At 45.5% G+C, this 26,569-nt stretch overlaps 1 protein-coding gene across 5 annotated transcripts in view; it reads right to left on the reverse strand.

The window, feature by feature from the left end:
• Positions 1-26,569, reverse strand: part of SH3PXD2A (SH3 and PX domains 2A) — a 235,349-nt gene that overhangs the window by 81,329 nt on the left and 127,451 nt on the right. For all 5 annotated transcript variants that reach the window (XM_074545171.1, XM_074545172.1, XM_074545170.1 and 2 more), the window contains one exon: positions 4,119-4,147. In XM_074545171.1, coding sequence (XP_074401272.1) covers positions 4,119-4,147 — 29 coding nt within the window. The remainder of the gene's footprint in view (positions 1-4,118; positions 4,148-26,569) is intronic.

The following is a 26,569-nucleotide window of genomic DNA, read 5'->3' on the forward strand; positions in this document are numbered from 1 at the left end:
CCTTAATATTCTAAGTGCCCAATTACTACTTAAAATAGGCTTCAGCTGCCAGACTCAGCCAAAGCACAGCCAGCTCCATGCAGACAGAATCTGAACAGCGAGGGAAAGGAAACACTGCAGGACTGATGGAGCCATAACTTCCATTTTATTAAAGCTTATTTCCCTTCACTTGGAGGAGCACCCTACAGCACAGCACCAAGGTGCCAGAGGAAGCCACCAAGCAAAGGCTGTGCCCCGAGCAGCCAGGCGGGCAGTTCAGAGCAGGGGAAGCTGGGCTGTGGTTCCAGAAGGGGATGGCCAGCAGTGCTCCTGCCCAGGCACATGGAGAGCTGTGACCACAAGGGCTTGGTCACCTACAGGGCAGGTGACAGAGATCACTTTGAAAGCGCCTCTTGTGCTGGATCTGACCTCAAGGTGAGCAAAGAGAGTCCTCTCAGTAGTTGAGAAGCACTGAGATTCAGTGTAGAAAAGTTGTGAAGCCCACACCAGCTCCCTATTGCCACCACACAGCAGGTCCCAGATGCTTCAGCTTCCTGACTGGGATCTGACTGCTTTGGCATGAAACCAGCCAGGAAAGATTCTCAGCAAGGGGAGAGGGCAAGATCTTACTCCAGGAGTCTGCAGCTTTCCCTAGCCAGCAAGGCGGTTTGTGAGGTGGGTGACACAATGATATTTTTGGGGAGAAACATACTCCAACTGGTTTTATAAGCCACATCAGGATTAGCAGATATCTCAAGGGTTAATTAGTTCACCATGCACAGATGGTAGCTGGTAGGGTTTGCAGAATGGATTAACCTAATCTGTTGCTTGTAATGTACCATACAAATATCCATTCCTAGATTTGCAGCAATTCTACCCTTATTTTGATTTGAGGAGAGAAAAACCACACAATGGGAGCCAGCATAGAAGTAATGCCTATTTTGATGACAAATGAGTAGCTGTTCACTTGGCTAATGCAATTGAAAAATTGGAGTTTGAAAAGTAATTCCTTCCCATTTCGCTGCAGAGAGTCTTTGGGTGGACCAAGAAGAGCCCATTTGTTGCAAGTGTACAGAATATGCTCATGTAACCTCTCACAGTTGTACTGAGGGCTCTCCAGCACTGACAGATGGTCACAGGGCAACAATTCAATTGCCTGGAAACATGAAGGCAGCTTTCTGAGCAGCTCTGCAGTGTGTCAAATAAAGCCCCCCAAGTCCAAGGCACCAGCACATGTGGCATTTCAGGCCACAGCAAATGTCTGTGCCTTCACAGAGCCCCAGGTCTCTGAGCTGGCTGCAGGTTAAAGCATTTATAATTAGATCACATCCAAGCAAAGGGCTGTGTGTTTACACAGCCCTTTGCACAAGAGGAAGCCTGGCTCGGGGCTGGCATGCAGAGATGCCCCAGATCAGCACAAGACTCCCCTTTGTTTAGCTAAGGACATGCCACACTATTGCATTTGGTTCAGGAGGTCTCAAATGTTTACAACCAGCATCAACTGCAGCGGTAAATGTTTCCATAACTCCTGTTAAACTCTGAACTTATCCAGTTTCTCCCTGCTCTAAGGGGTGAGCAGAGGACTAGCTAGACACTCACTCTGGCAAGGCAGAGGTCAGGGTAGAGGTGATGCTAGCTGTCTGAGGCATTCTCTGAATGTTTCTGCAATTGGCCACGCTTGTGTCATGCCTGCACATGCCTGAGACTCAGCAGCTGTGGGATTCCTGCTGGACAGTGTGGGACAGCTGTGCTCACACCCAGCACAGCTTTGGTCAAGACACAGGATGTGTCATAAGGTCTCATTTGTTGGGAGATGCTTCCATTTAAAAGTGCCTATTTGTCTCTTGTTTAAAGATGCAGTAGTTCCATGCACCTACAGAAGAAACTGCATTTCAAAGCTGTTTGTTATCTTGAAAGACCATCACAACAATCCTGAAAATCTGTGCTTATTTACCCCATCCCTTTTTCAAGTGTCATAAAGCTGATCTTTGTTAGACGCTGGGACTGGCAATGCCCTTGGCATGTTCCTTTGCTCATTGCGTGCACGCTCCCACAACATCCAGCTCCAAACAGAAGGAAGCATTTCTCATCCAGCTCCAAACAGAAGGAAGCATTCCTCTGCCATTCCAAAATCAAGCAAGGAGATGGCTGAGAACAGAGTCCCTTTATGCAGCTCCATTTGTTCGTAGCACTGCTTCACATTCCTCTTTGTACAGGGCGAGTGCAGAAAGGGTGTCCCTCAGCTCCAGTGTGTCCAAGCCCTGCCTGCACAAACAGCCCAGCACCAAAAGGAAAGAAGTGCAGAAGGAGATCTGGCAGCCTGAGCAGCCAAAGGAGGGAGCCCAGCCTGGGTGCCCCTGGCAGGGATGAATGACCATGGCACTTGGGGTGCTCAGGGCAGGGGGCCCAAGAGTCCAGCAGGGCAGAGCACCCACAAATGGCATCTCAGCTCTACTGCTTTTCTCATGATGTCATGGCAGATCAGCTCCAACTTGCCCCAGAGCCACAGGAATGGAGAGGGAGCAGTTTCCTTCCACTCCCAAAGCAGTTCTTCACATCTCTGGCACATGAATTGCAATACTCCTTCATATAAACTGGTGCACCGAGCCCAAAGCTCTCTGTGTCTCCTAATGCTGTTCCAGGTCAGTGCTAAATCAGGTTGCCCCAGAGACTTCAGCAATGTTTTTCAAAGATTTTTACATGGCCCAAAAGCCCCCAGTGCTCAGGATGTGGCACTGAGCCAGGAACTCCCACACTCAGCTCTGCCCTCTACCAAGTCACTTGGACTTTTTTATTTATGGTCAGCCCCTCTGGAGAAGGCACTATTGCCAAATTAATTCACAGGCTGTTTTGAACACACACTTCCCTTAATATTACATTTAACAAGTCCTAGAAGTGCAACCCAGACAGAAGCTTTGCAGGAGATTAGGAAGCCCAAGCATGCCCTAATTTATTTGTGGGACCAGCACCTTGTACCATGCTTGCCCCTTCACTACCACACCCCACCTCAGGGAAATTCAAGGAAAGGTACCAAAAGTATTGGCCTGCAAAGGCAGCTGCCAATTGATACCTAGGCCACCAGGGTTAAGCAACAGCTTCTCTTTAGTGCATCACTTAGCTTTATTATAGGATGGCAGCTTAAAAGCCCTCATAATTATCCAACAAATCAATCTAGACAGAGACATTCATTGCAGTCCAGTATATTACATTTATTTTCCCTTCCCTTCCAGAGACTAAGCTACTGCAGTGTTTCTTTATCATCTTAAAAAGCAGGAAGAAAAAAAAAAATCCTCCTCTCCCTGCACACAGGCCAGAGTTTTCCAGGAGTCAGTATTGGTTTGAAAGGCTTCTCTTTGGATGCCCTGAATGCAATTTGAAGCATCCAAGGTTCCAAACAAAGTCAATGAGAGTTGCAGGTGCTCAATGCTGCTTTGGGAAAAAAAAAATTAAAAAATAGAAAGCCCTGACACATCCAGCTCAAAGCAGCCAAACCCAGAGGCCCATAATTGCACATCCCTATTGAAAACACATCTGTAAAAATCACTAAGACCTACATGGGGAGGGGTAAAATTGGATTTATATAGTCTCAAATCAGAGTTTTATAGGACATTTCAATCCAAGATTTTAAGAGCAAAACACTGAGCTACAGCCTCTGAGGCAGCCCAAACCCAGACACAAGCATTGAGAACATTTTGCATCAGAAGCCTCACCAGAGCATTTTGGAAAGGCATGACAAATGATTCAAATCAGCAGAGAAAAAGATATCCTTCCCCTCCAGAAAAGAACCCCAACTCTGACTCTGCACTTTGACCATTTGCAATGAAAAATAAAGAAATGTAATGCAATGATCATCTCACATTGGAGATGGAGCTGTATAAATACAGTTAGAGAAAAGCAGTCATTTAAACTGCAGTAGTGTATAGGGTTTATGGTATACATATAGCTATATAGCATACAGATATAGTTCTTCTATGCAGTGCAGAGGAAAGAAACTGATGCTTATCTCCAGCAGGATTCAGCAATAAAAAGTTAAACTGCTACACAATTTCATACCACACAAGATAAACAGAAGGGGAAAAGCAGGGGGCTAAGGACACCTCTAGAATCATGCAGCACATAAAAGAAGCCGGGTGTCTTACCTGATTTCCTCTTTGAAGATCCATAGTCCCTGAAAAAAAGACAACAACAAATAGACATGGTTAGAGCTGGGAACGGTGCTGGGAGAACGGGTGCCTCCCAAATTTCCACCCATACGCTCCAGGGCTGGTGCTGCGCCCTCTCTCCCTCCCTGGGAGCGGAGGTGAGGGCGGCGGGGCACGGGCAGCACCGGGCTAGGGCAGCACCGGCCCCCGGGCAGCACCGGCGGGGCTGCGGCAGCGCCGGGGGCTCGGAGCATGTGATCAGCCGGGCAGAGCGAACCATCCACCGCCGGCGAGGCAGGGGAGAGGGGTGTCATTCTTTCCCCTTTAAATTGCGCTGTTAAATGCACAGCTACTGGATTAACCCTTAGCGCGCCCCCGGAGAGGAGCGGGGGTGGGAGCTGTTTGCTGCAGGGATGCGGCGGCTCCGGGCTGAGCTGGCACGGCTGGCAGTCCCGGGCTAATTAATTTGTGAATAACCTCCGGTGCTCTCCTAGTTATCTCTGACAAGCACTTGGAAAGCACAAGAGGGGAAAAAAACCCAAACAAACCTAAACAAACCCCAAACTTTGTCTTTTCTGCTTTCTCCCCGCATAGAACACGCACCCTTACTTTTCCATAGTGATTTAAAGGGTGCTGGCACCTCCACTCACGCACAACAGCTGAAACCCCAGACAGCTGCTATGGGAAGGGAAGAAATTACAGAAGGAGCTTCAAGAACTGATTGGGATAAGCAAAACTGAGGACAGACATACTTGGCTGATGGCTGTGCTTCCCCGGGGTGCCCTCCGGAGCCGGTGAGCCCCAGCCTGGCACGGGCAGCCCGGGCAGAGGCAGGGCCGCTGTGCCCGCACAGTGCCCACCTGGCACAACCACCTATGGCCGGCTCTCCTCGCAGGAATCCCACCGGAGGGGCAGGCAGCAGCCTCTGCATTCTGGGGGGGCTGGGCTGTCAGAAGAGGGGTTTTGTCCCTTGCTCCATCCTCCAGGGGATCAGAGACGGATTATCCCAAACTGTTTATTTAAGGAGAGTTTGGGGGCTCAGCTGAAGAGCCCCCAACGCTGTCTTGAGGGCAGAGTTATGTCTACCTGTAAACTCTGTTTCTCCCAGAGTTTTGTGTGCATCCCCATTTTGCGCACATCCCCCCATGACTAGGAGACATGTCTAGGATTTGCTTCCAGTGAGTAATAATTGGGAATTTTTTGTGCCCTCTCTTAATTTCCCAGTGTCATTTCTACTTCAATTAAATTGTCATTTTCTCAGCCATATCTGCAGCTGTATTTGATGTGATGATGCTACTGCTCATGAATAAGTTGATTCTTCTACAGAAGTGATATCATATGCAAATAAAATTCCTCTATATGGTGCCTGAAACAGAGATCCCTCAGACCAAGCCAGGGATGGCACAATCCCCAAAATGTAGTTCTCTACCCCAGCTTGGCTCCCATGCCAGTCTGGAGCTTTGTAGAGCTGTCAATACAGCTCTCCTGGCATGCAGAACTCAATTCACATGATTAGAAATGAGGTAATGATTGATTGATTGATTGTTAATTAGAAGAAATGAATTAATAATATAATTATAAAATAGTTATTTGCATCACTACCACCACCCAATTCACAGGGCTTAGTGAAAAATAAAGAAAAGCCAAACAACCTATGGGGCCAGTTGTCCTCCTTCCATTTAATCTTTATGTATGTTTTAAAGTCAGCTTTATTTGGGTTCTGATTTTGGAGTTCCAGAAAAAAACCCAGGTACCCTGTATCTCCCTGTCTTGTTACTTTTTTGTACCCCACATTTCACTCATAAAGTCAGAGTAAAGCAGTATCATATAAAATGAAGCTTGAAATAAAATCTTCATCTCCACAGTGAAACTCTGAAATCCAAAACTTGTTCCTCCCTGCAAGGACAGAAAAAAAAATAGAAAGCAAAGAAGATATAGCAAATAATCTTTCTGGCTGTGTAAAGTGCTCTTTGTGTTTATATTCTTCACCCTTTTCTGCTAAAGAAGAAAGCCTGTGTTCCTGTTTTGCAATAGCAGCAGAAAGGAGCCCTGCCTGGCTCCATGTTTAATTTTTTTAATGTCTTACTATCCTGCATATGACTCATTGATGTATCTTCCCTCTCCCAAGTGATGATATATAAGGGTAATTCTTCTCAGCCTCGCTGTTTTCAATGAAGCATTAATGTGAGGCTGAAGTATTGGTTTATGTCTCCAAACCAATAGAGGAAATTATTTAATGGTTTCTCTTAACTGTAACAATTTCCAAGTAGAAACTCTGATCTCCTGCAACCCAGACTGCACCTGGCACACTGTTAACCCTTAGATCAGACAAAAAATGTGATCTTACAGAAGAAAAACCCTTCCATGGAAAGGTACAATCAATGTAATATCTGTAGCTATGCAGGAAAGCTCACTTTCTTTTCAGCTCTTGCTCCTTTTATCTTTTAATCTTTATACACACACGTATTTCCATTCTTCTTCCATTTCTATATGAGAACAGACACCACCATCCTAACTCCACTGCCAGCCACAGCTACAAGAATAACAATGAAAGCAGCAGGAGGAACTAAAAGTAGCTCTGGCAGGTCTCTTCATCATCCAGGATCACTCCATACTGAACAAACACCTATCTCAAAAATAGCATATTTCTAGCCTTTTCTGAATTAGAATCTAGCAATTTTGTTTAAAGTCTTCCTGTGGGGCACCACCTTTAGCTGATGCTGAGCCTCATTACTGGCAGGGAAAATATTTCCTGCTGCTAATGGTATTAAAACACAGCTGGTGCCAAGCACGTCACACAAGCTGGATACTCTCATTCAGTGACAAAGGAGAGGGAAGCTGGATCTCCTTTCTCATCAGCATTAGCCCAGGATGACATTACTGATTTGAAATCTAGCAATGAATGTGAAAGGAGGACCATGGACATTGCTATAAAGCCTTGTTAGCACATTAAGCTATCTAGAGCCTGGAAATTTCTGAATCATAAAAAGATCTTATGTTGAATTAATATGTCACTTGCAATCTCCTTTAAATATGAAGGTTGTATTAACAATGTTATGGAAAAGTTTTATGGCACATCTTTAAGGACTGACTTTGCTGCTGCATTTAGTGAGAGTTAATAAACATTGATGTGTGTGCACATGTGGTTTGATCTATCTAAATACATACAGATACAAACAGTGGCACAATCAGAAAGTTGTTTAAAAAGTGAGGAGTATCCTGACATTTGTTCAATAGAGACTAACAAATGTTCCAAGTGGAGAGGACTGGAGGTGACTAGGTGCATTGGTGACAGCTGTGCCTATCTGTTTTCTAATTCACTTTGATTTACATCCGTCCCAGAGGGTTTCTCCTGCATCGCCTCTGGAGACCTGGCAAGTCTGCAAAGCCTCCTGCAGGACCAGCTTCCCTTGGAGGTGATGGGTTCAGTCAGGGCACCTTATCCCTGTGGGATCCATGGTGCAAAGGCTCTTTTGAAAGCTTGTCCCCTTGCTGTGGGACAGCAGACCCAGAAAGTTCACTCTCTGGGAATCCTCCTTACCCAGATACGTCACACTTTAGCCTGGGGCCTCTGCCTGTCAGTAAAGCAAGGCTTGGCTTCAACTCATTTAGCAAAGATTTCAGACAGCCATGAGTTTCAGCTATGAGGGAAAACAGTGCCTGCACAACATGAGGAGCTGTCAGACCCATGGCTGGGGGAGCTGCACAGCAGACACTGCAGCAGACGGGACAGAAGCTAAAGGGAGAGTAAATCATCTTCCTGTCTCTTTCTCAGTGTTCTCTGTCCAAAGGAGATGAAACAGTGACAAAGCCTGAGTAATGCAGGTCAGCCTGTATCCTCGAGAGTGTTTGAATACATAAATTGGAATTATTCTGTATTTGTTGGCTTTTGCTAATTCATGTTTAAGTACATTGTAGTAATTTCTGTTCCCAGGCTCCTTAATTCCTAAAAGTCTCTAGTGGGGTGGGCAGACTGTGGTGAAGATATATGACATTTCAAGCAAACAACTCAGATTATCATTTAGTCACCAATGATTTGCCAGGCAGATTAAAAGCACAGAAATATTTTTAAAAGGAAGTCCACTCTCTCCTTCCCAACACTTAAGTTTGCAGTCAGTAATGAAGACGGCTTTTTCACAAACTGTTTTTCTTAGCACTGCTATCAGACTTTGTGACACTATTTTTATAGTAAACCAATACAAAAATACTTTGCTACTACTCTTTATGTGCACAGGAACTCGAGCCTTGAGAATATATTTGTTTCTTGAAACACTCCTTATTTTCATCAACAGCCAGACTGTCATTTTCTATTTGAGACAAGGCACAAAACCAAGTGTGACTGAGAACTGGTACCTGCCTATCACCAAGGACTATGGTTGAACGAGCACCTAACACCTTAATATTATCCAAACACACAGGAGCTATATGGAGAGTGCAGGGTTGTAATTCATACTCGTGGTACTCAGAGTGCAGAAGCTGAATCATGTGCATGAAGGCATCTCCATTCCCAGTGAGCTCTGAGACCCATATGACATGTAATAAAGCAAAATTAACTCTGTGTGTTATGCATTGGGAATAGAAACTCAAACAGATGGATGCACACAGCTATACATTTTACCCCTACAGCATTCCATGCTCTGCTATCATGAAACCACAGCTGATCTCTTTCCTGAGCCAAAGAAACAGATGAAGGCTTTCTTCCTTCTTCTTCTTCATATTTTTTTAGAAAGCATTCTGTTCATTTCCTGACATAAATCGTTGCATTGTAGAGCCCTCTCCACCATGAATCTGTCCTTTCTGAGCAGAGCTCGAGCTTTCCAGCCCTGTGAGAAAGGGCCCCATTGTGGTGGTCCCAAGACTCCAGAATTCCTTGCCGCGAGCAAGAGGGACTTGTGGGGCAAGAGGAGAATCTGACTTCCACCCCAGGCATTTCTCACTGGCTGGACATGGCCTCTGCTGCTGCTAAGAGGGGTAAACCACTGTGCAATCACATCCTTAAGAGAACAGGGACAAAACAAAAGAGAGGATTTTGCCTTCCTGTCACCTTCCTGTTGTCTTCACAGCGTGTCTGCAGAGCAAACAGCCCAACTAAACGTACTCTGTACTTCTGCTTAGGCTGCAGTGACTTTCTCGGCACTCCATAACAAAGGTGGCCCAGTTGGCTCACGAGGACCCAACTGGAGATCCTGATTTAGTGCTTTAGTGACTTCTGACAGCTTGCTTGAACCCAGCAACTTAAAATTCAACCAAAGTTTTCCCTGTGAAACTCTAAGCACAACACTGGAAAACTTATTAAGGGCAAAAGAGATCTCCCCTATACCAGTAACCTTAGCTTGCATGAAAAAGCCAAGGTTGGAAGGAGATGGACACTGTCTCCTCTCCAGCAATGCTCCCTATACCTGAATCCATGGATTTCTATCATGAGGCAAAGATGCAGGACAAGGAAAGGCAGCATCCTCTGTTCTGCACTTATCCTGGAGATTAGCCCCCCACCAAGTCCAAAGTGCAGGGGATGCAGACAGCTCCAGGACAAGTGACATCCCCATGGCCATCTCAGCCTCACACGGACACACCGTGCTTGAGAGCAGCAGCCACTTCTTTCTTTATGTAGAATGGGTGTTAGAAGGACAAGAGATGGTTTGAAGCACCCAGCCCTTTCCCTAAATGAGTAAGAAATGCCACAGATTTTTGTCCCAGGATTCCTCAGCAGTGAAGTTGATTGCTTGGCTCCAGAGAGCAACTTTAGTATTTGGCTCAGGCTAAAGAAATGCAGAATTAGCCTCTCGCATTTTTACAATTATATTTTTATGATGAAATTATTCTCCTGGAGGAAGGCAGAGCTTTGAAAATGCACATTCAGCATTTCACCAGGCTGTGAGGTACAGGGCAGGGCGCTCTGACAGCAAAGCCCAGCCTCTCTGGCACCAGGGAGAGATGGCTCAGCACAGGCTGGGGCTGCAGAGCACTGGAGCAATGAGCTAAGGCCATGTGATCCTCTACTGCAAGCAGCCTTGAAAAAGACAACACAAATGTTTATAGCAAGTTTTTCCTGGAAAGAAGTATAAAAACAAGGTCTTGCCTAAGAGTCACATCCTCATCTGTTTCTGGTTTACCTTGTTTATTCTTACAGATGGCAAATCTCTCCACAGGACAGAAAAACCTATTTACCTTAGCAAGAACTCTGGGTGGATGTGTTCTTTGCCTCCTCTAAACTGACCCTGCTTGTCCCTTGTGGGGAGGCCAAATTTATCTCTGTCTTACAATGACCAAGCATGTGTCACTTTATTATAGCCTTTACAGCATAAATGCTGAGTGATAAAAACAAGTTAATAAAAATTAATCATTCTCATGTGCAGGTTTTCCAGTTATGCCCTTCACTTGGGAATTTTATTACAAACAGCTACATGCAGATACAACATGTTTAAAAGATGCATCTAATCACAGTTACAAATTAAGTATTGAGTATCAGAGTAATAAATTCAAATGTACCTTATAAACTGGTTGGGCTAATGAGCTTGCATATACATCATATGAATCTGATTAAGAGCTTAAGAAGTCTGCACAGGCTTTGAATCTTTACTTCATTTTCTTGAGCCCTCCCTGATTTGAGGGTGGGTGCCTCAAATTCTCGTTTCTGTAGATGTGGGTCCAATCTCTGCTTAGCAAGCACATTTTCCATTTGGGTTTCTAAACTGCAGCCCAAAGAGTCCCCACTGCTGTCCCTCTCTGGGGACATCTTCTGCTGTGTCACATGAACTCTGCCCAGAGCTGTGTGTGCAGTGCCTGGCCACTGCCTCCCTCACCTCCCTGTCCCTGTGGGTGACCTGCCCAAAGGAGGCATCACCCCTGGCCAGCCAGGCTGTGCCTGCACCTGACAGGCAGGATGCCATCACCCCCAGCACAGCATGCATGGAACTGACAATGTCACCCCCAAAATGCCCATCCCAGAAAGGCCTTGGAAATGGAGAGAGGGAAGGAAGAGGAGAAAACTCCCAAGTGACAGACTACCAAGAGTCAACTCCCGCTCCAGACACAGCTTGTCCAAAAAGGCTTTTGCCCCTGAGTTACTGCCCCAGGAAGAACAACTGGAGCAGAGCAGTTTAAATCAAAGTAAGAGAAGAGCTTCTGCATGTAACACAGCTGAATCATGGTACTCACTGCCGTTAGACTTTGTAATCACCAAAACCAGGCACGGGTTCAAAAAGCAATGAGATAAATTCATGAAGCAAGGATAAATGGTGGCTATTGTACTCCATGCTCTGGATGTTTTGACCTGAAGAGTCCCATAGAGGCTGAATGCCAGAAACAGAGAGGATACACAAGGGAAGTTCACTCTGTATTTGCTTTGTTTCTTGTATTGGCTGTAAGCCACTGTAGGAGACAGGAGGCCAGATGGGGCCCAGGTCTCACCTAATTGTGGCCTTATAATATATTCTCCTGTAAAAGATCAGACTGGATTAGGATAAATTACATCCAAATCACACTGCATTACTCAGCACATTAAATTGTCCTTAATCACATACTTTGATGGTCTAGAGTCCTGCTTAAATTTACCTCCCGTGCATATTTCTGTGCCTATTCTGTTGAAATCACAGCTGAATTTCAACTGTACATAACCAGGCTCTAATGAAAAGCCAATAAGGCTCTTTGATCAGGCTTTAATAGGACTCATCATGGGGACATACTCTACTGTGGCAAATGGTTTCCTCATCCTGTCTCTTTCAGAAATGTTTTGTGAGCCTTTAAAAGCAATTTAGTCCTGATTTATGTTAGCTAAGTGATTTCTGTTGCACATGTGAGTTACAAGAAAAGGGCTCTCATCTCTATTTACTACACTGTTCAGGAAATCAGTTATAAATGCTGTAGTGCCTTCAATGTCTCTGACTTCAATGCAGCGGAAACCAGCAATCTGAGTGAATACATCATCATCCCCAATTCTCCCACATGTGCATCCACGACTTAAAGAGGCAACCTATGGGATATTTTTTTTGTAAAGGGTACTGAGATTCTCTTGTCTAAGCTGTTTACCTAAACTTTTTCCAGCAGATATTCAAGGAAACAAGCATGCAATTTTTAATAGAGGGCATATGAAAAATATTGATGAGCATCTTATAAAATTAGGTGTGTGTTCAATAGGAGTGAGCACCTTATCACACATTCAGAGGTGAGGAATGTGGAAGGGGTGACTGAGCAAGCTCATATGGCCAGCCAGGGGTGCAAAGCAACCTAAAATTTTGATGGCTTGACTTGACCTGCCAGAGGCATCCAGCAAGCCCTGGGCACAGGTTAGAGCAGGTCTCTTCACCCCAGGGGACAGATGCCAGCAGGAGCCATTGCAGAGTGTCTGTGGCCAGTGGTGTAAGTGCTGCAACTGCTGCTGCTTTGCTTAAGGGCTGCTGAGCAAAGACATTCCCACTTCTTCTCACTCCTCATCTTGGGCAGAGAGACCTGAGAAAGGAGAAGTGACCCAAACAACAGCGCTTTGGGGTGCCTCCTCCTGCTCTCCCCTCCTGCTCTTGAGAGAAAGCCTTTGAGACATGCAATTCCCCTCAGACACCACATCCCACCTGTGAACACAGCTCCCCATGATGAACAGGGCTGGTGACATCGAGCCCTTGGAACACCCACAGGACCAGGACCCTTTCACAGGGAGACAAAGCAGAAGAATTTCCTGTCTGCCCTTTTCCTTCTGACTGCCCAAGGCATGAGGATACCCACTCACAGCCTCCTCTGAGCACTCTCCTTTGCCTCACAGCCACCCCCCTGTGTGTGCTGGGCTCCTCATCTCTCCCTGGGATTCCTCACAGCCCATCCCAGTGCCTGGTGCAAGTGCTGGCAGCAGCTCTCATGCTGCAGGCTCACACAGGGAAATCCCAAGCTGTCACTGGCATTTTTGACATTCTGAAGTCTCCAACTTGGCAAAGTAAGAATTTATGTACAGGCATTTCCAGACATGGCCCCAGCTCTGCTGGACCTCTGGGCTCCCAGTGCAAAGGAGAGTGTGCCAGATGCTTGGTATTGGACAATTTTGTAGTTTTTTTCTGGCTATGTTTCTGGTATGTTGTACTTCTGTATACTCAACTGCCTTTTTAGCAACATGATGCTTGGACTTTTCTTGCTGCTCCTGCTACATGTCCAAGGGCAGTTGGACCTGAAAGATTAGGACTGCAGTGAGCACAGACAGCAGATGGCTGTTGCATCTGTACTTACTTTGCACTGCTAAATACCCTATTGCCCTACCTAGTTTTACATCCTTTTTTAGTGGGAGATCTCCCCTGAATTTTTAAAATCATCTGTTGCACATATGGCCCTAAGAATGGTAAATATTTTTTCCAAGAGAGGCAAAAACTTATGATGCATGTGGGAAGGCAAGATCAAGCCCACAGTATGAACTCCAGCTTCATCTGGTGACTGCAGTCTTTCCTTTCCTCTCTACATTTCCTTCAGTCAGGGCAGGGAGATTAAAGCAGGGCTCCTTCCCAAATGTGTCTCAGCAGCATGTCCTCAGTTCACTGTCTTGCAACATCAAATGTCTTTTCAGCATACTAAGCAGTGTAGTTCTCTATAAGACACCAATTTTATATTACTTGGAATTGTTTTCTGCCTGTTTCTACAAAGCAGCACATGGAAATATCTTTCAAGTCATTGGGTTCTTTAATTTACTAGTCAAGAGACATAAATCATGGCATGTAAGATCTACTGCAAGTTCATGAACTCTAGGAAATTTCTCTAATCACTATCCTTTGAATGGAGCTTTTCTCAGACACTGTAAAACTCCAAAACATAGCTAGTAAATTTTGCTGTATTGGCAACTACTAAAAGCAGACTTGTCTTCCCTGATTACCTACCAGGATCAGACAGTCTTAAAACATCCTCTGTGATTCTAACATTAAAACATAAAAGAAAAAAGAAGTCCTGAATTTGTCTTGCCCAATATAACTGTTAAGTTTCATTAAATTATTCCAAATTATCACTGACAGGCACCAATTTTGGGAGAAAAATAGAGGCACCTTCCCAAAGATAAAACCTTTCAAATACTAAGGTTACTTTCCAAGGTGACCAAACCCCTTTCAAATATCCAATTCTGATAGTAGGTCCAACTCTTTTTGGAGTTTTTTTTTCCAATTTTTTTTTCCAATTTTTTCTTTTTTACAATTATATGATAGTTGCAAAGAAGCATCACAAAGTTTCCAGAGTATTGCACCCTGGGAAGTATCAGACCCACTGCAAAAGGATTTTTTGAGCACTCCAGGAGTGAATGGAGATGCTCTTTTTTTTTGTAACAGGGTATGAAATAATAAATAAAAAAAGCCATGTACTTCAAGATGGTGTAAGAGATGGTTTCAGTCTCAATGCTCAGTTAATTTTAGGAAGGAAACAAAGAAAACAGCTATTTCACCCTGGATATACTGCAGATATCCATACTAGAAGATTCCTGAAACTGAAGATAAACAGATACACCCCAAGTTTTACCACGCTATACCCAAAATTATCAAAACTTCAGTGAATTTTGCTGGACTGGTATTTGATAGATTATAATACTGAACTTAAAATTAAATTTTCAGAAGCAGAACGTGGTTTTGCTATTACATGTATGGATCCATCCTAACACTTTCTTTTGAGTCTTACTCAATTAAAACGGCAAATTTAAAAAATCATGTTACCCTCAACTATATGCTTGCATACTTGCCTCAAAACACCTCAAATCATGTCAACTGACTTTCTATGGTGACCAGCATTAAATAATAAATACCTCTGGAAAACAGAAGAAAATATCTTTTTATATGCATTTATTTTACAACACATTCAGATTGCACACAACATGAAACAATGCAATGTCTGAATAGACAAAAAATTTGCTGTTCAGTTCAGATACAAATTTGGATGTTTTTCAGATGTGCTCATGAAGGAAACAGTTTCTCCTTGTTCTTTTTATGCAATTACTGTCCAATTCTCCATCCAGACATTAACTTTTAATTCACCTCGTACATCTCCAATGAGTGCGTGTGGCATTTCCAATATTTTTTCCATGTTCTGTGTTCATAAAAGTGAAGAGGCATAATGAATGAAAGTAATTACTTCCATCCATTCAGCTGGTTATAGGATCAGACCTTTAAATTCAGCTAAAGGATAAATAATTTGTTCCTTCAAAATAAATGATGATTCAGGGAGTTTTCTGGCCTGAAACATGAAGGATCTCTATTTTTCAGAGCTAAATGGCCATTGTCAGCTTATTTCTGCTTCAACTGTTCATGTTATCTGATATATAGATATCACATGTGGGCGAAGGGAAAATGCCACTCATTGTCAGGCATTACACCCCCTCATTTTCTGTTGTTGAGCTCCCTTGCTCAGTAGTATCCCAGGCTTGGAATATCAATGAGGTTCTGCTAATGCCATGCCCTGCAATCAGCTTTTGTCCACTGTTTTCTCCCTTTGTTACCTGAAATGCCAGAAGCTGCACAATAATAAACCAAACCATCAGCAGGAACCCTGCCTTTCCCACCAGGGCAGGCCATGCTGTGCCTGGCAGTAGCATCCACCACAGGATCACAGGAGCATCCCTGAGCTCCTGAGAGGTTTCTGTAGTCTGAAGTTCACCCTGTGGTGTCCAGTTCCAAGTCTGATTTCAGTGCTATTTTGAATAATCTCTCATTACAGTAAAATACTGTGAGATTCAAAACTGGAGTCTAGGCACACCAGCCATGAGAGGCAGCTGTGGGGATTAGGAATCAGAGCATGAAACAGTGTCCTACTGCCAATAACCCACTTATTAACAATTTCTGCCCCAGTCATCCTCTGGGATGAAGCCAATTCCTGGAACCTTCTGCTTTGCCTCTGCCCCCTCTGCAGCACCAGCTTCCCACCCATCCCTGCCTTGCCACTTCTGGCCTCGACCTGTTGTCTCCTGGGCAGCTGATTGCCTCCCTCCCTGCTGACAGCACACACCTCACTCTGATGCAAAATGGCTCTGATCACTGCATGAACACCCTGAGCCCACAAAACCCAGCTCTGATCTAGTCAGCAACAGCATGTGCAGCACCAAAAATTCAGCTTCAAGCCTTCAAGCTCTGCTGTGCATCTCTTCCATTAGCAGTGCCTGGGGAGCTCTGCAGAGACCTGCCTCATGATTAGATAAAAGCTTTTCCTTCTAAATCAATGTACAGAAGGAAACAAGAGCTTGAAAGACAGAATTCCATGCAGATTAGAGGCCAGCCACATCCCCTCTGCTGGTTATTTATGTATTTTCATTTTACACTAAAATGCAAGGTTTGGTTGAAGGGAGTAAGTTGCTTAATTTAATTATTGTGGTAACACTACCAAGATTCTTTTCTCAGTAAGACACAGACAAGGGAAAAGTTTTTCACAAGAATAAATATTTTTTTAAACAGTGTTAAGAAAATCTTAGAGCTCTACGTGCACCAAAGCAAATCTGGGGTGGTGATGAGAAGGAAGAGATTTTTTGCCTACCTCTCTGCCTCCCCTGCCCCAGAGCCTGCAGGTCATATCATGCCCAACAGGTCCTTGAACTGCTCTAATCAGCAGTGAAACAGCCCAAAATCCAAACATAACACCCTGCCCCTCATCCCTCCTTTGGCTGCCTTGAGGGTCTCCAAAGGGTGAGCAAGGGGGCTGTGAGAGGAGCCAACCTGTGGGCGCAGGGCAGAGGACACACACAGATGGGACACACCATGCACACCACAACTGTGGCTGTGCCTCACCACCAGCTCTAAAGAAAGTCCATCTCCCAAAAAGTACTTGAAAAAGAACTGCAACAATGACAACACAGCTCCAAATGTGTCTCCAGGTGCAGTTTTAGTCAATGCCTAAAGTCAGGAACATTTCAGAAGGAAAACTGCAGTTAAGGTGGGGAACAGATCCCACATGAAAGAACTCAAGAGCATCCAGCTGCTAATGCAACCATGGCCATGCTATCTTCACAGCTGAGCACCCAGGAGCTCCAGTGGATCTCTCTCCCCTGAAGGAGGGACAAGAGCCACAGCATTTCACATGAGGAAAGCTGAAAGTCACAAAAAGTGGAGGCTGGGCTTTAACTTCTCCATCTCTCAAAGGCGCAGACTCAGTTGTGCTGACCTTCATCCTATCCCACAGTGTGAGTTTAAAAATACATTGCTCCTCTTGAAAGTGTGTCACAGCTCCTAGAAGCAAGAAAATCAGGTTGTGGGTAGGAGTAACTCCACAGTATATCTGCAATCTGCACCATGTGTATATATATATATAGATATATATACACACACACACACTTTTGAGCAACAGTCTTTAAAATTCTACTTTGCAGAAAGCAGACTTTTAGCACTTCAGGAGTGGAACACACTGTTATTATCAGAGGCTGGAAGCAGAACTGTTTTAAGAGGCAGGGGTCCTTTTCTATTAATTTTTTAGGAAACACAGTTTTTTTTATAGCTCAACTTTTCCAAAAAATCATTATTTTATGCTCTGACACACAGCTCTTCACAAGTAATGCCACGCCAAATTTGGAAGATATGAGCACTGAATTATTTGGCAGAGGGATATACTCAAAGGAAAAGAAACTGCTTACAATTTATAATATGCTTTGATAGCAGTGATTTAAAAATGCTGGTGTTTTATTCCAGCAAATGATACAATAACAAGCACAAGACTAATGATCTGATGCCTTATCAGAGATGTTCACAGGTCAGATAAAACCACACCATACCTGCAGGACCCAGCATTTCACAGACAGCTCTGTTTGAGTTTCTCCTGGGCTTTCATCCCCACAAGCCATACATCAACACCACCATCCCAAAAGCTGCCCTCACACTGAAGGTTTTTCTGCTGACACTTTCAGATCTCGGAAATACATCTGGGCTGTGCCAACTCCCAGCCATGGCCACCTCAACCACCTGAGCTTCTTCCTCCATATGAGGCAGCAGTGAGAGAGAAGAAAATGTTCAGCCCACATCAGGCTTTGCCAAATAGCTGGCAAAGAATAACCTTAGAAAAATGGATACTTAAGCAACTGTGGAGGAGATTTGTCAATTTTAGAGGGGCAGGATGAAATCACCCATTGCCTTCTGTTGTCCTTTGGCTGAAAACAGCCAACAGACAGCTGGACAGCCCCCGATCCTGCACTTAAACACAGTCACAGAGAAATTTGCATTTCATCACCATTTTGCATTTTTCTTTTCTTCTCACAGGCCTTCCCTTGGCTTGCTCCAGGGTTTCCAAGCCTGTATCACATCCCTTCACACCTGCTGGGGTCTGTTCACATTTAATGTTGAGCAGTAACAAATACTTTTCTTATATTCCTTCATTTAATAAAAAAAAACAAAAACAATTTTCAGAGTTCCCCTTGACTTAACATTTTTTGCTACATATTCTGTAGAAATAAGCCAGATTGCTCTGAGGATGCAACTGCAGGGGATCAGAGGTGTGTGTGGTACCAATCTGTGCTGAATCACTGCAGTGCAGACTTGGGCTGGTGATACTGCTCCATGGATCAGGACATGCAGGCGGGATTTCAGCAGCACCTGAGCTTTTCAATCATTTCCTTTCCTAAGGAAAAGGATTCATTTCTCAGAGAATGCTGTGGCACTCAGACTCCCTCATGCTGCCAACCTGTGCTACCCTTGAAGAGGCTGCACAAGGACCATGCAGGCAGCCCTGTGTGATGTGAAGGGAATTGCTGCTGTTACTTAAAATAACCTGACACAGAAATGAGGCTCTGCTGGGACTCTCTCATCTGTCTGTGGATGGGCACGGTTGAAATTCCTCCTCCTGGGGTACTACAGAGCAGCAGCAGCACTTGTCCCAGCACCTGGGGTGAATTGTGACCATATCTTGGGCAAAAACTGAGTTTCACCCTTTACATCTGAAACTTCTCTCACCAAATATAGAAAGACATGTACTGGGTACATTCACATTTAAATATTACACTGAGATATGCTGGGTACCAGCAAACGTGGTCCTTCCAAAGCTCACATGCTTACAACTTCTGATATTTATAGAATCACAGAATCATTTAGGTTAGAAAAGACCCTTAAGATCATCAAATCCAACTGTTAGCCAAGGACTGCCACCAGTAAACCATGTCCATAAGCACCACATCTACCTGTCTTTTAAACAGCTCCATTATCCTTCCCTGGATTCAACTCAGTACCCTGAAATGTCTTTCTTGTAGTAAGAAGCCCAAAACTGGACATAACATTTAAGAGCCCAGCACAGGGGGATGATCACAGCCTGGTCCTGCTGGCCACACTATTGCTGATAGAAGCTTTATAAAGCATTTTACAGACCAGCTTGCCAGTCCAGATGGATCTTCTGATCTGCTCTAGCTATGGAGGGATTTAACAGAGTTTGCCTTGCAGCATGTGACTGGGAGAAGACTACAGACCAATGAGATTAAATGGCAGTACTGGAAAAAGTTAAGCAACAAAGTTTACTAAGAAACTTTTATTTCAGCATATGTTACATCCTTCCCTCCTGGGGCCCATGTCTGACTCTCCCCCTGGACTCATTGTGCACTCAGACATGTTAAGTCTGTCAAGAGATAAATGCCCAGAGACACAGTGATGCTCATCTTCCCTTCCTTCTGCATGATGCTGAAGAGCAGCTGAAGCCTTGACAAACCCAGGCTGCTTAGGGATGACTTCACACCCAAACTTCACCAAAGGCAGCTTTCCCCCCCTCAGTATCACACAGAACATTTGCATTCAGATTTTTCACTTCATTTCATTTTGCTCCATCTGCTCCTCCTGGCTCATTTCCTCTTGTCTGGTCAATACTTCAGAATAACTTGAATCATTTGTCAAATGAAGGACAGCGAGTCAGGCCCCAGGAGCAAGGCACACAAGGAGAGGCAGGCAGAAAACAGAGCTGGGGCACAAGGAGGAAGGACCCTGAGGTCCCCAGGGAGCAGGGGCAGAGCACAGCCCATGACGTGCTACTGCCTGATGAGACTGGGGCTTGGTCACTATTTCTGCCCCAGCACTACAGCTCTGTCTGACACCACGTTTTCAGCTGTTTGACAGCTGGTGACAAAGATGCATCCCCCCTCCTGGGGGGATTAAATTTTACATTAAATTTTCCCTGCTGTGATACACAGGCTTTGTAACTATGTGTGGCCAACTCCTGCTATGACCAGCTTGCTTTCAATGATATGTGGTAAATGTGCTATATCCCTGTCCACAGGCATAGCCCTGAGTCCCTGTCACGTGTCAAGGGCACTGACCTTTGCTCTCTGCCCACTGAGTCCCAACAGGACTCATCTGGTGCCCATTTATGCTCAATTTCAGGCTCCTTTTTGCCCCACTGCTCCACAGCTCCTTGTCTCTGGTTAATGTGTTGTTATCACTTTGGATCAGCAGACCCAGAGTGGGGTGAGGGTAGGTGCTGACTCCAGGGAGCCCTCCTAGCCTGCCTATCCTTGCTTTTCAGACCAGATATCATTTTCCAGGCATGTCATGGCTCACAACAAAGTCCTGGCAGCACCCAGCTGTCACGGGACAAAGGCTCAGACACATCATCATCTCCTGCATCCTTTTCCCTCTCCAACTGGAGTCAGCCACAATGTGGAGAGGCCCAAGCCAGCCCCATGGGGACACCAAGCTTGGGTTGAAGCCTAGACGCCAAGGCTCTGCTTTATCTCTGCCTCAGAACAGAGCACAGCAAAAAACAACTCTTGGGACACTGCAGTGACCCATTAAAATTAATGGGGTTAAATCATCCTGGTCTAAGTCACCAACTTCAAAAGATTTACACAAGGGATGAATCTGGGGCCATTATTTTTCTTCTTTGTGCCTTTCAGAAAGATGATCTGTTTTCCAGACTGCTGTGCTCAGCCAGTCTTTCTAACTAAATTAACTACCCTCTTGTCGGTCTCTTATTCCATGCTCTTGTCTACTGTCCAAGTAATTCCAACAACTGCTCACCTGCTCTGTTTTTCCCCATGCAAAATGGCCCTCATATACTTCCAACTGGCCTAATTAATTTCCCTTTTCAGGGAAAAATTCAAAAAGACTTAGAAAAAGCAACCACCCCAAACAAAGTTTAATTAGAGAAACAGGAGAGCTGTATACCCTCCAGGCACATTTTTTCTCTACCCTTGGTTGGAATAGCAGGTAAAGGAGCAGGGAGAAGTGTAGCACCTCTACCTCCCTTAAAACTACAATGCACAAAACCTGCCACATATACTCTTCTGTAACAGGAAGCACTTTAGCTAAGGAGGTGCAGGGGACCACAAGACAGGCAGAGAAGCCTCACATGTAACAGATACAAGCTCCCAGCTCCTCTGTCCTCTGGAAGCCAGCCTTTATCCCGAGGAGGCTAGTTCACTGCCAGTGCAGATGGCCTTCAACTCTTTCAGCAAAGAGCTCAGTAACCTTAAAAAGCATAAATCAAAACTGTGTAAAATTGGCACATGATTTGATAGGAAGGAATTGCCTTTTGGGGACTGCTTTATGTCTGCCAAATTCACCCAGACGCAGAACCACATATGGATTTCTAACCTATGCAGGTTTCAGTGGTGATTACAGTAGTGATTGTGGTATGAACCATGCTAGACATATTATTTTGGGAGAGCTGATGCATTAGAAGTAGACAATGAAAAGCTCAGAGTGTATTTGGTCCGTGACTTAACCCACCTCCAGAATTCCCAGGTATTCAGCTCTGCGGATTTTGGCACAGGGAAAGTGGACTTGAAACTCAGCTCCTGAACTTGTTTCAAACTTTGCTGAAAGTCCGGAGGTGTTTGGATCTGGAATATTGACTAGTAGCTCCCAAAAGAGGCTGCTAATTTCTCAGGGTGAGGCAGCAGAGGATGGAAGGAACCAGTGTTATTTCACTTTGCTCTAAGCACACTGCAGCCATCTGTGCAGCCGCTAAACCACAGGCCTTGAAGGAACTACAGGAGAGTCTGACTGTAGAGTCAGGCACTGAGGAGCAGTGCCTGCCGGGCTGACACAGCCTGCTGGTACTCCTCAAACCCCTGCAAGAAATGCTGCCTGACAGCTGCTTTCCATCCCCCGTGCTTTGGCCCCACCGCGTCCCCGCCAGCGCCTCTTGCAGCCCTGCTCAGACATGTACCAACCACGGATCAAGATGAGTAACGGACTAAAAACAAAAATACGGGGCGATCAGGAGCTGCACAAAGCTGCCTGTAAATCAGCCGAAAGTGGCGTGTTTCCATAACAAACACTCCGTTATCGCTGCTGCGCTCCCACCGGGCAGCGTGCGGGGAAGGAGCCGCGCTCCATCTGCCGGCCGCGCCCGCAGCCGCCGGGACGCTGCTCCCTCCGCCGAGACCAGGCTCCACCGATCCCTTCTGGAGCATCTGGGCAGGCACCGCCCGTGAAATGAGACCAGCACTGTCAGGGTTTACACTGATAAAGAATAAAAGCGACAGCGCCGGTGTGAGAGGTGCTGGGCTGTGGCTGGGCAGGGATGAGGAGAAAGAAACTCTTCCCAGCTGGGACTGAGAAGTCACTGCTGCCACCTCTGAGAGACACAATCCATCACCATGCACAAGGCACCTTGGGTTCATGGGTGGGAAGCAGTCTGGGAACCAAGAGGTTTGTATTGCTGTACACCTTTGTTTCCCTTGCCCTGACAACCTTTCTCCAATATCCCTGGACATGCAGGGCTCCATAACAGCAAAAGCCATCTGCCTTCCAAAAGGTGAAATGTATTTGTCTCAATATGCTTGATGATGACACGGCAAAACTGTTGACACCTGAAAATACAAATGTGTACAGACACATGCACCTGGCAACGATCTGGGATGGCACATACCTGTACATATGCTCATGTATTGCATGTTTGTAAAATATGGATTTCCAAAGGACAGGCTCGGTGACATTTCCCAGCAGGACTTCAGGAAGAGAGAGCAGAATCCCTGCGTTACCCATCAGCCACAAGTGACCTCTGCTGGGGGTTGCCTTGAGAGCTAAAATAGAGCCTAAGCCACTAACAGAGAGACCAAGAAGCTCCCTTCAAGCAAATCTGCATCAAAGAGAGGATGTGAATTCAGGACTTCTCCATCCTTATCTCCCATTCATCCCATGAGTCCTGTCACACATAGCCCTATCCAACAAGGCTCCCACTAGGCAGAGACCCTGCCCACCCAACAGCAACCGCAGGCACAGGGCACCTCAAACCTGCATCAAACAGCCTCTTCCTGCTAATTGCATTGTGCCAGCTAATGGGCTTTGAAAGCCTAATCCTGACTTATTTTTCCTACGTCACTTTTAATATAATGGGGACAAAACAGCTCACATCATTTTTTTTTGAGGTATCAGGCAGTTTAATTTCTTGCTAATCTCCAAGCAGTCATAGCCCTTTTGATGTCTCATCCATATTTTAAAAGGATGTGGCAATCCTGACAGTTTAGAAATGTGCATGCAATTATGAATGCTAATACAATTAACAGAGAAAGACTCATACTTGGATCACAAACCCAGCTCTCTTTCAACTCAAGCTCTCCTTGGAGGCTTCCAAGTAAATGGGTCAGATAGCAGTACAAAACTCCAGATAAAGAAAACTAATGCTTAAGTGATAGAAAAGACCAACAAAATTCTTCAAAAAGCCCTGACTAGGCACTGTCAGAGAGATTAAAGACAGGAGCAGCTCCCTAGCTATCAGATGTCAGGGTCAAATTTCATGTAGGGTAACTCGTGGCGGAGTTACCCTGGGGATGGGAAGGATTTGCATCAGCGATGAACTGAACTGCAAGTGAGTCAGCCCTGTACTGAGCAGCTTCAGGATCAGTGCCTGCACCCCCTGCACAGCACACACACACACAGAGCAAGGGATGAAAAATGCATGATCAAGTTTATGGCAAAGCTCCTGCCAAGGATCAAAGCTGCCGCCCCCAGCAACACTCAGTGGCCCCAGCCAGCTTCACATGCTGCCTTCTTGAATTTTCTAACATGGGAAAGCACATCAAAAGCCTTGAAAGGGGAAAAGCACATCTCCAAGGAACACCACCTTCAGTAGACAGGCAGTATTGAGAATGAGAGGGATTTGTCAGCACTCTACAAACACCATGGGCACAAAACCAGTCAGTTTCCCAGAAAAGAAAAAACCTCACTTGTCCAAATCCAGCAACAATTAGCCCAGGGACATCCCATTTGAAGCTGGCACTGCCACAGCCAGGAATGCTCTGTGGTAAGGACACACCACTTGGTACAAATTTCATCAGTTCAAGTCCGTGGACTGAGACTGGTGCCTCTTCTCAGAAGCTTTGAGGAAATTTCTCTTCCCAGAGCTGGAGGACCACAAGCAGCCAGCTCACATCAGAGCCTTGTCAGCCCACAGCTCTGCAGGCTGGGTCACATCTCCCCTGCTGGGGGGTGTTCCCACTTTTCCCTCCCTTTCTAGGGCACTGGCTCACCTATAGTGAGTGCAGAGTAAGGAGGCTTTGCTCAGGTGCAGCCTCTCCTGTGAGGAGACATCCTGTGGCCAAGGTAAGCTGCTGCCCCAAGAGCTCAGCTGGGAACTGCTCTGGGTGCTGCTGGATGGTGGGAGGACATAGGAAGGGCAGAGACCCCAGCTGTCCCACCAGCAGCTGGACATGGCTCTAAAACCAAGAGTGCTGCTGCTCAGTTTGTAATTTTTCAGTTCATAGTTTTTCAGCTCATAATTACAAATATATTTTCCTCTTAAGACCATTTTATAAACAGTTCTTAACTCTGTGGCTTACAAATTGCCCAACTCTGGGTCAGATTATTCGTTGCAATTGTACAACTCAGAAGTGGCTTGATTAAATCAGGTTAGTGAGGTCCCAGGCCCCTTTCCCACTCCCCTAGTCATAGTCATTCTTTCCTTTACTCTATTGTTTAAATCTCTGCACAGCTCCTGCCCTTGCAGAGTCTTCCATTCCACCTGCAAATGAAGAGTAATTTTCCTTCAGAGCAGCATTTGGAGAGCTTTGATTGGAAATTTGCCCTTGTTCCATCATTTTTCAAAAGTTTTGTGTTCCAACCTGTGTTCCCTGCTTCAGGTTAAATGGAGCAACATGGAAAATGGTCTTACTGCAAGGCAGGAGCAGGGCCTGGCAGGGAACAGTTCAGCCTGGCTGACAAATTCCTGCAAGGACTGCATGTGTCTGCAGGTACCAGTGTGATGGATGGATGGATGGATGGATGGATGGATGGATGGATGGATGGATGGATGGGAGGCACAGGAGAAGCAGAGGCAGTCCCTGCCATCTAGGGAAGAGCTGTGTTTGGGAAGCTGTGCAAAGCCCTGAGCTTTGCTAAGGAGCATCAGTGTGATGAGGCAGCAGTCCAAGGGAGCTGCAGCAGATGTGGGGTGGGGTTTAATCCTTCCTGGGTCAAGCAAGGAGGCCAAAACCTAGATTAATGTACAGTGTGTCAGGCTGCACATGCAATGCCCTGGCAATACTATTTGGAAACAAACACCCAGATTAGGTGCTGACAACTCCCCTAACAGGATCATACAGGAAATCTGGCCAGAAGAGCTGTCACTGACTTTCACAGCCAAAAACACGAGCAAGCCAATGACACCTTCCACACTGAAGCTGTGCCGAGCGTCCTGGCACAGCCAAAGCTGGGGATGAGAAAGGTTTTACTTTCCAAGTTGGCTCTTTAGCTTAGTGGAGCAGGAGCAAGGAGAGCCTGGTGATCTGCACAGCTTCCCAGGCCTGCAGAGATGATTCAATCTAGTACCAAGTATTAAGGAGACAATTAGATAATCTTCAATCTCTTCCATATGCTTACAAATGTCTGATCCAGGTGTGGTTCTGTAGTTGTTAGTATTGATATCCAAGACTGCAGGTCTGCTTCTTTCCCATTCCCTCATCAAGTCTTAGATGTAATGGTATTAAATACCAAAAGATCACTATCATACGACTGATGGAAAAAGATAGGGCTGTAACACCTAATAAGAAGCCAGGTGGAAAAGCTATTTCATATCTGTTCATAGCAATATGTCACAGCTTCCCCACTGCTGTCCAGAGGAATTTCTGCTCTCTGGGGCATGGGAGCCAAGAGAGAGTCAGCTTCACAGGTGAGCATGGCAAGGGGTGAGGCAGAACACGTCCCTGGAGAAAGCAGAACACACACACCACCACATCCAAAATCCAAGCAAACCAAATGCATTTTTTCCCAGCTCAGCTAGTGGTTTTTGCTGCAGAATAAATGCATGTAAAGCACCATCTCCCCACGATGTGGCAGTAGCTGCCTGTGGAGCCCGTGACTCAGACCCTTCCCAATTCCAACCCTTGCCATCAAGTGGAGCTGTTTATACTGCATGCTACAAGCTGTGCAACAAATACGGTTTTGCAAGAGGGTTGCAGAGTTCTGCAAAAAACACCAAATGCAAACCTTAAAAATTGTAAGTTATCATCAGACATAGGGATAGTGAATCATGGCTGTGGTAGAAGGACTGTACACATCACATACATACACATGCACATGAGAGCAAAATATTATTTCCTGCATCAAACA

The sequence above is a fragment of the Zonotrichia albicollis genome, chromosome 7, assembly GCF_047830755.1.
Source record: "Zonotrichia albicollis isolate bZonAlb1 chromosome 7, bZonAlb1.hap1, whole genome shotgun sequence".
In the NCBI taxonomy this organism is placed as follows: Eukaryota; Metazoa; Chordata; class Aves; order Passeriformes; family Passerellidae; genus Zonotrichia; species Zonotrichia albicollis.